The sequence below is a fragment of the Cetorhinus maximus genome, chromosome 11 (assembly GCF_964194155.1).
Source record: "Cetorhinus maximus chromosome 11, sCetMax3.hap1.1, whole genome shotgun sequence".
Lineage (NCBI taxonomy): Eukaryota > Metazoa > Chordata > Chondrichthyes > Lamniformes > Cetorhinidae > Cetorhinus > Cetorhinus maximus.
In genome coordinates, this window is record NC_135889.1 from 62,774,180 (window position 1) to 62,787,514 (window position 13,335).

The 13,335-nt window shown below is 36.4% G+C and overlaps 2 protein-coding genes and 1 long non-coding RNA gene across 7 annotated transcripts in view; 1 reads left to right on the top strand and 2 right to left on the bottom strand.

The window, feature by feature from the left end:
* Positions 1 to 13,335, top strand: part of LOC144686644 (uncharacterized) — a 50,302-nt gene that overhangs the window by 3,887 nt on the left and 33,080 nt on the right. Inside the window, exon 3 of one of the 2 annotated variants that reach the window (XR_013577966.1) lies at positions 1 to 2,067. This exon is cut by the window's left edge and continues 10 nt beyond it. The exons of the other annotated variant lie outside the window; for it this stretch is intronic. This is a non-coding gene — a long non-coding RNA (uncharacterized LOC144686644). Of the gene's footprint in view, positions 2,068 to 13,335 lie in introns of those variants that run through there. 2 annotated transcript variants of the gene reach the window in all.
* On the bottom strand, positions 2,124 to 4,765 carry dlx1a (distal-less homeobox 1a). Its single transcript, XM_078552111.1, has 3 exons — positions 4,227 to 4,765; positions 3,713 to 3,912; positions 2,124 to 3,009 (listed from the first exon to the last, which is right to left on the bottom strand). The coding sequence occupies exons 1-3, from the start codon at positions 4,534 to 4,536 to the stop codon at positions 2,758 to 2,760; spliced, it is 762 nt and encodes a 253-aa protein (XP_078408237.1). The 5' UTR covers positions 4,537 to 4,765; the 3' UTR covers positions 2,124 to 2,757.
* metap1d (methionyl aminopeptidase type 1D (mitochondrial)) overlaps positions 8,329 to 13,335 on the bottom strand; it is a 173,561-nt gene continuing 168,554 nt past the window's right edge. For 3 of the 4 annotated variants that reach the window (XM_078552108.1, XM_078552107.1, XM_078552110.1), the window contains 3 exons: positions 12,728 to 12,775; positions 11,183 to 11,261; positions 8,329 to 11,030 (listed from right to left, as the gene is read on the bottom strand). In XM_078552108.1, coding sequence (XP_078408234.1) covers positions 10,946 to 11,030; positions 11,183 to 11,261; positions 12,728 to 12,775 — 212 coding nt within the window. In that variant the 3' untranslated portion in view covers positions 8,329 to 10,945. The remainder of the gene's footprint in view (positions 11,031 to 11,182; positions 11,262 to 12,727; positions 12,776 to 13,335) is intronic. The other variant, XM_078552109.1, reaches the window with a different exon arrangement.

Sequence of the window (13,335 nt, forward strand, 5' to 3'; positions counted from 1 at the left end):
GATTTTTTTCCCCCAGAGACCGAAAGAAATATGAAATTATTTGGGGATGTCTCAAACATTCTAACTACGGATGAAAAAAATATATAAAAACGTGGAATAGAAACAAGATTTCCGGTTGTGCAAATAGTAAATACATGTCGACTTGTCAAATCGGATACTTTTAAACACAAGGTTTACCTGCCTGTTTTTGCAGCTAGATTGACATCTCCGTGACTTTGATCATTAAATGTTAAAGCAAGGCAGGCGAGAGATCAGTGTGCGAGAGAGAGAGAGAGACAGCTCTTGTTGGGCAATTCCCTTTACTCTATCTTCATTGTGTCTTACTAATTTTGAACAGTTTCCTATTGACAATTCTTCTCCATACACCTGCAAGCAATTTGCAGACCTCATGACAAACGTAGTTCCGAATTTCAAAGATGGAAGCACACCTACTTTGGTTTAGTGCTTCTTTCTCAATGCTGTTCAAATTTGGCTTTCACTGCTACCTCTTTTGTTAATGCAAAGATTCCCCGGGCGAAAAAAAATTGCTCATAATTACCCCAATGATACGAAACTACATTAGAATAAATAAACCCAAAATTACTGTAATTATAGTCCGTTTGATGGCCTCGGCTTGTAATCAAGTAGAGAATACAGTGCAATAATGCCGAGCCTCTTGGTTGCAGCTGTATGCGCATTTGGAGCTCTTGGCAGAATACATTAATTTGTTGCTCGCTAAGCTGCAAGCTTATTTTCAGAAAAGTTTTGTCTAAAATGCTGCACACCTCACTTTTCAAATCTTAGCTCTCCCAAAGCTATAATTGTTAAACTTGAACATTAGACTTAACTGTACGCGTTTTAATTTGTGCAACATACTCAGCCAAGTTGATCAATTCATTTAGATTAAAACATCTGACACTGTCATGCGCCGTTTCAATGCATTTAGAACGTACACTAGATTGCAATAACAAAATGCTTTAGCAAATGTTCTTAGATTTAGTTAATTATAGAAAAAAACAAATATTGCATAATCTGCATGCATATTTACCTGTTTACTTTTGTATAGTGTTATTACTTCGTTATACTTCAGTAGATCTTGGGCAGAGACACTTTATTAAACTTGTTGTGACCTGTGCAATGCACATCTTGTATACAGACAATATGCACATATCGTGTGCCTGTATGATATGCACGTATATACAAATGGAGGTAGCTATATATCTGGAAATAATGAGGTTAGGAGATTAATGGGGACATGGTCTGATTGAATGACTTCTCCAAAGTCACAGTTTCGGTAATATTGGCATCGTTTCAAGTTCTCCCAAGATGTTGATAGTAAATGGGGCACAGATTGCTGAAAAAGCGCAGTTAGTCCATCATCCCCAAACAACAGTTCCTTTGAAGTTCCCAATTTGTTCCTTGCAGAAATGGCACAGCTTTCAACTCCTCTGAACAAACCGCAGGGTTTTTTTTCTGCAGCACCTGCTTCTTTTGTCCATTATTTAGTTAACATTGTAGTGGCTTCCTGTCATTCAAGGCTGAAAAAGAGATTTATTGTACCCCAAGAAATATATAAAAGAGCATATAAGAGCGATAGATACGTCTGAAAAGCAATAAGTGCTTTAATTGCTGGAAAAATAATTGCATCCAATTTAAAGTAGCGTAGGTTAGACGTGACACTGAAACTAACGGTTGACTGTAACAAAATAATCCGACCCCACATCATGAGCGGTAGGGGTGGTCAGATACAATGCGAAATTATACTATTTAAAAGCATAATACCTTAGATTCCCATATTTGGGTTATCCAGCAGTTAATCTATAATGAAACCACACGAGGTGAAATTCAGAAAGTAACTTTACGACAGCCTGCTGAGCCTGTGTGCATTTAAATATAAAAATAAATGTTGCTGGCACTTGAGATATATATCTGGAATGCTCATTCGATTTTCCGAGTAGCCGATGCTCACAGACTGAGGGTGTTATTTGATCACTTCGCCTGGTTATTCGAATATGTAAAGTGGGGAATATGGAATTATTGAAACCAGTGGGATGATAGTAAATGTATTCTGTCACCAATTCCCTGCAGTTCTGTATTAATGCATCTGGAATGAGCACACAGAGGCTTTCATAATGCAACTGTCGTTGTTTAAAATCATAATTTTACTGTCTTTGAATGGACTTTATAATATATTTACAAAGATTCAAAGATACAAAGCAATAAGTTAACATTATCAATATAAAACTAAACCTTTACATTTAGAACGCTAGACACAATGTTTTTCAGCATCACGTTTCAATTTCACAGGTAAATATTAAGATCCCATTTCACAATGTATCATGTACACTCCACACAAAACAAAAAAACGCTAAATCTGTGCAACATATTTAAATAATATGTACAAAACGGTGACTGCGTGCAGTAAGAACTGCCCATTGTCATGAATTCTGCGCTGCATAACCAGTCATTCGTTTACAGACCTAAAATCCTAAATGGGGAGACGGTACTCGATACAAAGCCTGCCTATTTCAGAATAGGATGAATACAAGGAATTTGCAACAAAGGCTTTTTAACTGTCCCAGGGATTATGCCTCAGAGTCTTGGTGCTAGCGGTCTGCTCTTAACTTGAGCTGATAGAGATTTCGCCGATCTGTCAGCTGGCAGAACTGAGAACTGGCTCCGCATCACATCTGTACGTGTCTGCTAAGGGCATGGTGCACTTCAGAAACTGCTTTCTCGGATTATTGTCCTTGCTTAAACAGGGCGAGGGCGGTTATCTTACATCAGTTGGGGCTGTTGCATAGATTCCTGGTGCGCTGGAGGATACCACGATGTGTAGCTAGGGATGTAGTTTCCCGGAGTCCCTGTGGAGTTCTTGCCGGCAGATGAGGTGTTCCAGACGGGGGGAACTGGAGGGGAGGATCCGGATAGGCCCCTACCATTAGCAAGGGCGCTGTTCTCTAATGCACCATTACCCTGTTTCATCAGCTTTTTAAACTTAGAGCGCTTGTTCTGGAACCAAATCTTTACCTGTATAATATAACAAAGATGTTTTAAGTATTCAAACTTTAAAAATACAACGGACAAGACTTTCACTCGTCTTATATAAATATAAACACATCTCAATACAAGAACTTAAATGCTAAAACAAACAAATGTTTGAGAGGTTCTAATTGGTCATGTTGAGCATACTCTTTTCCATGTCCTGTTACCTTAAATAATTCCAAAATATTCACAGAAAGACCCTTAGTACCGAGCAGTCATATTCAGCCACATGGATGAGCTCTTCTAGACGGCTACAACACTTCAGACAACAGATGAGAACTATAATGTTATAATTTGAGCAACATGGCGCATTCCTTGTAGTGACTTTGTTGAAATTGTTTCCCAAACAATTCGCTACGGTGTAAAATATACGATCCACACTGCAATCTCTTTAATGAGCTGATTGTTGGTGCGTGTATGTGAATCGTCCACATATCTGTGGCATTTTATGGATTTGAGTTGCATTTTATTGCAATGCTTCAAACTTCCACTGATGTAAACAAATACTTGGATTTATGCCTGGGAACGCACGCTTGTGTTGTTTTAGCTTAAACTTCTCGTGAACTCTGTATTAAAGTTGCCAGGGTTTATGTTGCCGATGCCTGGTTTTGCTCGGCAGTGTGATTTATTCGATGTAATATTGGGACGAAGAGAAGAGCTTTGCATTTTAGTTTAATATCTCTGTTACCTGTGTCTGTGTCAACCCCAGAGAAGCAGCAAGTTCGGCTCTTTCAGGCAGAGCCAGGTATTGAGTTTGTTGGAACCGTCTGTTCAAAGCTTGCAACTGTAGACTGGAATAAATGGTTCGGGGTTTGCGAATTTTTTTCCCTTTCCCATTAAACCTGACTTCCCCACTCTCCACCACCGTACCTTTATCTGATTCTGCTCCTAAAAGAAAAAAAATAGACATAGCAATGCACATCCAATACATAATTACCTACAACAGAATAACAACGTATTTAACACAGCAGTTAAAAGTTTGTCTATTTTTACTAGCGACGGTTTACGTATAATTACCCATAATTGCATGCATTGTTTATAGTATTACGCAATAAATAATTACAAAGATCAGAGGCAGAATGATGCGAACTTCTGTGCTACAAATTTCCACGCTGGGCTGGTTCAAATACTGCTGTAACAAACTGCCTCACGTATTTTACAGCAAACTAGATTTAGCAATTGGCTGATTCGGCCGTTCTTACCTGTGTCCTCTAATCGTGTATGGGCCAGATTCGAGCTGCTTTGGTACGATTGCACTGAACTGATGTAAGGGTTAGTGGAATGGTTGTTCACTGAGTTGACATAGGGGTAGCCCAGAGATCGTGAGAAGGATGAAGCAGTGTTGTAGGAACTGTCATGTTGAGAGTGGCCGGCAGAATGTAAACAGTGCATGGAGTAATGTCCGTGAGACATGGGAGGCGACATTTGTTGACTTGGTGGCCCAAACTCCATAAAAACTGCTTTACTTGAGACGGGGCTGTTGAGGTTTTCTGACATTGTAGTCATGGTCATCGTTCGCCTCCCAGCTTGTCACTTCACTTCTTTTCCTTCCACTACTCCCTCCGGCTGAGAAGGATCCCAATTTAAGCGAATCTGATTTTTTTCACTCTCCATTCATAAGAAAATGGAGTTTTTGGGTTGACAAAGTCGAGGCATGATGCTGTGAATACACACAAACTCGCCTGAAAGGTTTGACTCGATATCTCATGAATATTCAACAATGTTGCTCGCTGATAGGTCCACTTTCACCACGTGCCCTTCTGATTGGCTACATGCGAGGTTCGCTCTAGCATACCGGAGAAAAAATTTCTCGGTGGAAAGAAATAGCGGCCTGAGACAGTGCAGAGAAATTGGCCCAAATAGTTTACAGTCATTTGAACGTAAAGGCTCTGGCTAACATTTCTAATCAGACGATTTCAAAATGTTTTATTGCAAACATCATAAATTCGTAGTTTTATGACTTCAACTGAGATTGTTTGATCATTTTAAAATGACTCAGAACTGCCACACAATAATGCACGTAACCTGCTTTGTAAATATCCAAAGCTTTGTTGTCAAAAATACGATGTTATGATTTTAATGACAGGATCTTACAGTATTGATAACTAATGTAAGAGATTATTTTTGTCAATTTTACTTAATGATTCAAAACTGAATGCACTCCTTTATTGCATTAAAGATATGACATATAAGAAACTTATTGCATTAACTTCACCGTCTCAACTACAATCACTGCACTTCACAAAGTAACTCGTTGCTGAAAGCTTTCATAATGTTCGGGATGAATGTAGCGATATAATTGGAGCCAATTATGATGTGCTGAATTAGAAATTAACAGAACTTGGTCATAATGGTACAATTATTTGCTCTATAAAGAAGCCATAACTAATGTTTTAATTTTCTATATTGAAATGTTTTAAGAGGAGAAACCTATCTGTAGGTTTTCCCTTGCACAAAACTAAATTAGAATGGGAAAAATATAGACATAATTGCAAGCGGCCGAACTATTCCAACTGTGTTACTATTCCATAATTGAAAGGACTAACAAAGACATGCAATTTACAATAAAATAAAAGCATGTGAGCGACAATATCGAATGAAAAAGTTTGTTGAACGCTGTACTCACTTAAATGGTATTTACTGTAGTATTTAACAAGATATCGCTTGTGATGCAGCAAGGCTGCATCTATCATGAAGTGATACGGTGAAAGACCACACGTGCACATGCAGCAGTTACTGATTCATTTGATTAAATGCCAGTCTCAAGAGCTCTGATAAACAGCTGAAGGCGGCTCCTATTAGCATAACTCTGATACTTAATTTTCATACGCATAATTAGCCATATATTTAACACCAATTGCAACATCCAATCCTTTCATCGTTAAACAAGTGAGACAAACCATAGTATAGAGATGCCTGTATGCGGGCAACAGATTAAAAAAATCATGCAGCATATTGACGATATACGGAGGTTTTTGTATGTAACATGCGACCCGAGAATGATATGAAATATCTAGAAAAGTATACTTCAATGTGGGAGATTAATTGCACTGTTTTGTTTGAAGGGCGAATAAAAGGTACTTAAAATGCATTTTCGGGTTTAAATACTTCACATACAGCGATAAACGGTGTAATTTGAATCCTGATGAGACGCTGGCCGCCAGTCAGTGTAAGCCATGGCTGATGTAATACAAATGCGTACATCTGGAATAAAGGGTATTAAAAGCTTAAGTGATTTTTAACGCACGGATATTTTTAAATGATAAAATGTTGGCTTTTAACATGCGTTGAACATTTTCGAAGTTGTAGGTATTTTTCTTCCATAATCCATTCTATACGATTTCCCTCCTTTTCGATGGGAAAATCGAATTTTGTTGGCGCTTTCACGTAATTTAGACAGTAGCTGATTAAATTATCTGTTTATTTGTAATCTAATTGCAGTCATTTCATAATATTTTTACATAACAAAGCCGATCCACGTAACAATAACAAAGGAAGTTACTTTTCAAGGCTTACACCGTTAACAGCATAAGAAATCGCTCAATTGTTTTAAGAATTGCTGCAAAACAGAATTCACAGTATGAACGTGTTTCCACTATTTTAACAAATAACCCATCTATATTTGCATTTCTGTAACGGGAGGTGAGATGCACACTCGCAATCATTTGACACGCATTTTTGTTCTTCAATGTATCATATTTTCCTGCAATTAAATCAATTGGACTCGTCTTTTTAAAGAACAGATTTTGGAGGAAATGCACGTTTTCGTCAATAAATGAAAAAAAAACGCTCTAGCATTTTGTTAAACAGGTTGTGGAGATAAATTACACAACTTCTCAGTAACACTGAAGTAATTGCCTTGCTGCTGTACAACGGTTTCAAAAGGCTCCCTGAATTCAGATTTTTTACTGTCCCGCTGTTAAATTTTCCGAACAGTATCAGTAAGTGAAAACTCTTTCACGTACCAACCCATTGCTTCACCTAACGTCACCGACTGAGAACTGCAATAAAACACTGAAGAATTGACCGTGAAAATTTACATGTCAGCTGCAGAAACAGTGCCCGGCCCTGAATGAAATATTTAATTACAATCAACTGCTTAGGTCTATTCTGTATTTTGAGTAAGTCTGTCCTTGGCCAAGCCAATTAAGCACTAAAATTGCGGCTCCACAAATTGATATGCATATTTATTCATGTGTTAGGTTCATAAAAATATTTGTACTGAGGCATGTTCAACATCTCTCGCTGCCAATGAAGCTTATTAGTGTGTGTTTTGTTTACAGAAATGAGAAACGTGCAAAAGACACCCATTTAAGCGTCTACAGGCCAAAAACACACACATCTTTTTCCAAACTTATACTTGAGTTGCAAAAGTACGACATTTTTGAGCTTTGAACCAATGTCCAATCTTGAGAGTCTAGTTACACCACATGCATTATACAATTAATATGTTTCATTTCTGATATATTTGATTGAACGCATGTTTCAGCAATGTTACATTAAACTACTTATCTTAAAATTGATATTATTTAGGATATAGTAAAGTACTCCATTTTTAAATAATGTTATAGATGATTCAGTTTTTAATTGAATTACAACTGATGCAACTATTTACTTCGAACAATAAGGACGTAGGAGGAGAAAAATCAACAATTTTGTCGTAATCTCCATAATGGGTAGAATCTGATTGCATTTCTCTCTTAGCAAGGAATTCAGCACAAATGTGCACTTTTCGAGCTGGATTAAGAAACCTGTCTCTGAATCTATCGCCAGTTAAAACAGAAAGAAATCTCCACCTGTTTCAGATGAAACTTATACCACGAACAGTTTAGTTGTCGATTTGGTTCAATTCCTCTAATATTTAAAATGAACAGAGACGTTTTTATCTAAAGATCTTGTAAACAGGCAGAATTAATCTGCTCTGAAATCCACTCGGGGCTAACGTGACAATCTTACTTAATTCTTCCGACGTGTGTGTGATTGTGTCCAGATGCTACACGAATCCTAACAGCACTAAAACATATTTTCCCAAGTTCTTTTAAGCCGAGAAAAATCTACAGTGCAACAAATCTATACAGTTAAGTATGTATTTATCCATCATCGTCGCACTTAAACGTTTGCGTTTCTTGTGAAAACTGACTAATTAATGTTTGACCACGATTGTTTGCAAAGTCAATTGTAAAACGAGAGTTGTTAATCACAGTGCTGCTTTAGTAACGTTAGATGTATGCTCAATATAGGACCGCTTGTAATATTTTAGCTTGTTTACACCATCGCAAGTATTCGAAAGAAAATTGCCAGTCCAACTTGGAAATGCATATATCTCATATAAAACCTTAATTAACAACAAAACATGATCTTACGTATGATCTTTAACATGTGTTCAAAAACACCTACACGCAAGGTATGACCATCTGCATGCGTGTTGCCATAATTAATGATTTAATTACATGCACAATTAAAGAGACAAATCTCGTTTCTGCATATTTATGTTTTTACGACCTTTACCTCAGTCATAAAATGTTTAATATTAAGAACAAGGGTCCAATAAGAAAGATGAAAAATTCTTTGGTTTGAACAACTTGATTTCTTCCTCCCAATAAATAAAAAGTGACGGCAATCAGCACACACGAATTGAAAACAAAATGGCGTAAACTTTCAACAAGACAATTTTAACCCGTGAATGAGAACATGTAAACAAACTGTAAGACATTGTATATGAGGCGAGGGAACCCAGCCAAATAATCCTAGGTAATCGGTTATTATTTTCTCGCAGAGTATAGTTACAGTTCTGTTACAGTTCATTGATGATATGCACCTATGGCATTCGCTCTTTCCAGTTTATTACTACGAATTTTACAAATACTTAAGCAAAGCTTTCAGATGAATCCTTTCACTCTTGTGGTAATTACTTATTTTGTTTAATTTCAGCCTTACTGAAAATAGGTTGCCAAAAAGCTGAAAAAAATCGCACAGTATTCTTTAGAACACATAGGATTCAACAACATACTAAGTTAAACGTGCAATACACATACAATATAATACAGCATAGATTATATAAATACCCTTTACAGATTTACAATTCAATAATTTCCGATAGGACAGGTTGGCTTTACCATAGGCAAATACCTGTATGTCGCAATAGGGGTCAGTGACAAGATTTACATGTGTCTCGGAAAGAAAAGAGAAGTGGTGTGTCTGCTAACTGAGCAAAATAGGAACAAGTGGTTGAGGTACCAAACGTCACCTCCAGATACATCACCGAAGTGATAGGTGTTTAAATGGTTTCTAGGTTTCATATTAATTCAGAGACAAAGCAAAGGTCCAACGTTTAAACGGTCATGGTTAAGGCATGAGCGATCCCTGAAATTAATTAATTAATTCAGACTTTGTGTATTGTTACAAAAAAAACCCTGAAAATTGCCGAAACAAACTAAGTGATTCGTGATTTTATCTCGATTGATTTCCCAAAGAAAATGTACTTTCAGGGTCTGAAGGAGTTGGCAATAATACATTTACCGATAACGTGTCAGCCAGCGTCCACCATAAAATAGGACAACCCAACTATCAGGAGGAATAGTCAAGCCTTAAAGATAACTGGAAGAGCACACTGATTAATCTGTTTCATTACAAAATGAAACACATGGTGATAATCTTATAAAAATACAGTTTTACCGTTTTTCTTTATCCAATCACTTATATCTTCATGTTACCTGTCTTCTGTGTATACATAGCTAATTATATTGCAGCTCATTGCTAAACAATGTTCGAATGAACACTTTTGAAAGCCCCACGAATTTCCCTGCCCATTTTCCATAATAATTCTGTAATATATGGACTGATAACTCACCATTTTGAATAGGATAAACAATTCCTGTCGTCATCAGCTTAATTACAGATCTACAAACGTTCAGATCAATAGTGAAAATAATTTGTGCAACTGAAGGCCACATCAATTTACATAAATGGTTCGAGCATTATGAGCGCATATGTATTCTCTGGAAACAGAGGTGTTCATATCAATTGTATTAAATATTTCAATTATGTGATGACCATTACATCTCACGTTTGGCACCATATATTGATACAAACTTTACAACTTGTCCGTCCCGGAACCTTCAATACTGACATACATCATATTTAACAAAAATGGGTCAAAGATATTCAAACTAGATCATTTGTTCCTTCTTTAGGCTCCACACAATTTCTACTTTAGTTAGTAATGATGGGATTTGTTGTCGAAATAGTTAATTCCACGTGGATATACCAAATGGTTAATAATGTGCTGCTCAATCTGTAAATACCAGTACGGTTAAACTTGTCATACGCAGCTTTTTTGGATTTGTCTATCCTATTGAGTATAACGTAGTCGTCTTTCAGCGGCTGCTCTTCAGTTTACATTGCTTAAAGTCAAAATCACCTCAGTTCTTCATTGAAACGTACGCAGAAGTTGCACTTTCCTTTTAAAATAGGTTTTAAACCCAAACTACGATAGGCGGTTATGCAACACCCTAACTTGGTAGTTTAAACTGTTTCATACTGTTCCTTCAGACCCGTCAGCAAACAAATGACAGCTTATCCGTCTCAGCACATATGGCACAAAGCCATTGGAAGCTCGATGCAACATTTCATATCTTCTCGACCAGCTGCAATTCTGGCACCAAATGCACATAACACAACATTTACTGGGTCACTATTTTCAAAACATTTATTAAAACGACGCAGTAAACATGGTATGTCAAAAACTCTGAATGGGAGAAGTATCAAATTCCAAATGCGACAAATTTCCTTCAGTCAACTTCGACCTGACTCCAGTGAACACTGTGTCCAACAGCAACGTTGACAACAGTGCGGTCTTGAAACACTCTGGATAGAAAGTCATTTTAATGCCGTGTCTGCAACGAATCCCTGGTTTTCCTGTTTACCCTTGATCTTCCTCCAGCAATTTAGTTAGAATTTCTGCTCCTTTTGATGTAATTGCTATAGTGTGTTCGAACTGGGCTGATCTTAAAATAACAGAATTTAAGAAAATATATTAAAATACACCACTTGGGGAATAACATATCAAATATATTGAGAAGACGATTAATGGTAGCAAATATTGGAAAGTTAAAATAAAATTCCTAAAATAAACAAAGTAACAAGTAATTATCAGCACCTAAGGTCATCAGCAGACATTGCCGTCCACCCGTCCTGCAAGATTCTGAATTCTGTGGATCCCTCCATGAGAATTGGTTCTAGAATTAAAATAATACATACAGGAGAGTTAGACATCTACCACAGGAAATGGAGCCACAGATGCCAAATAAATTTTCTTTCATGATTACCTATGCGCAGCAAAACAAAGTAAAAATGTAGTTAGAGGGATAGTTAGGAGTTCAAAAGATAACATTAGTGGTAACTTTGAAGATCTTAAAATAGTATACCTGGAAAGTAGGACTGGAAGGGATTTTAAAAAGTGAAAAGTAAAGTTAAAATAGATGTGAACAAGAGCTTTTTTCAAGGCTCGATGAAGGCTTAGTGTAATCGTCTAATCAGGGTTCGAGAGACAAAATATTAGGGCTGTTCAAAATACATTAAATGAATTGTTTTATATTCATTAAATAGTTTATTAAAAGATTCTGAACCAATTTTAAAACTTTACACTAATGCCACTGTTACATAAATCAATGTAAAGTAGTTCTTTTAGCTGCCTTCATGTCAGAATTTTGACTCTATTTCATGCTGTGTCAACCACATTATAATGGTTAATGGTGATATACTGCAGTGTTGTGGCCTCAGCTCAGCCAAACCAGCTAAATTGCCAGTCATCAGTGTTTAAAATATAGTTGAATGCTTGGATGGGAAAGACAAGGCACTGGGGACATGGGAACAGGAGTAGGGCATTCAGCCCCTTGAACCTGATCTGTCATTCAATTAGATCTGTATTTTAACTGCGTGTATCTACCTTGGTTTTGTAACCCTTAATACCCTCGGTGAACAAAAATCTTTCAATTTCAGTTTTGAAATTTTCAATTGTCTCAACAGCTCTTTGGAGGAGGGAGTTCCAGATTTTCACATCACCCTTGAACTGGCTAGCTGTAATTTTAAGGTTATGCCCCCTTGATCTGGTCTCCTCCACCAGAGGAAATGGTTTCTCTCTATCTACCATATCAACTCCTTTGATAATCTTAATCATCTCAATTAGATCACCCCTTATTCTTCTATACTCAAGGGATAAGCTTCAATTGATTAAATGGCCTCTCTCATCCACTTTTTTATGATCTTATGAAAAAATTTACTAATGACATAAACATTGCTATTTTTCAATAACATGAATGAAAGAAATGGGAAAATGTTAAACTACATACTAAAGTCTACAGGGTATAGTAATCATGAACATTAGCTCAAAGTATTCTATTCTGCCAAAATATACTGACAAAATAGGTAAAACAGAACTGAATTACTTTATAACATTTATCAGCAAATTAACTTTTAACAAATGTAAAATCAAATGCAATTTTTGAAATCAAGATTAAGTAGTATTAAGGCAGAAAAAACCTCATGCAACTTAAGGTAATTTCATCCTAATGGGAATTGTAGAGCTTTAATAGACTTGTTATTTCCTCAGAAAAAGAATACTACAATTTTGCTTTTTCAGATTCCTGCACCAACGGGCTATTGGAAATGCATTTATGCAGTGAAAGGTGATGACAATATTCACCTATTGTAAACGTCATTCCCTCTTCCATCACCAGGTCATTGGTATTAGCTGTTATAATGACAGAAACAAATTTTGTTGAGTTACTTTTGCTGGTTATCTGAGAGGCATATCAAACCTAACAACTGGACATGACTTAGACTGCTGAAAGTCTTAATGCACTGCAATGCATTTATCTCAATGTCTATCTACACCTGCTTGTTAATGAATCAAAGCCTTTAATAAAAATTAAAGTCTAAACAGGTAAATTTGTATTCAGATATGTGAGTTAATACACAATCTCTCAATCTGAAATAATTGCAAAGCTTAGTTTGCAAATAAACAATTCAAAGATTCATTTCTTGTTTATTATCTAAAGCAGCCCAGGACAAAATACACAGGTCCCATTTATAAGACGCATATGTTAAAAAAAACTCAAAATTTATTAATAAGAAAATAGTTGATTATGGGGGATGTTGAATTCAAATAGGATAAATAAACTATTGCTTTTCCTCTCCTCATTTCTACTAATGAATCAATATAGGTTGTGATTTTGAACAATTGCACTTTAACACTTTCTCATATAAGCCACATAGCACACTTTGTTCAGCTCATGTTTTTTGTGTAATTTG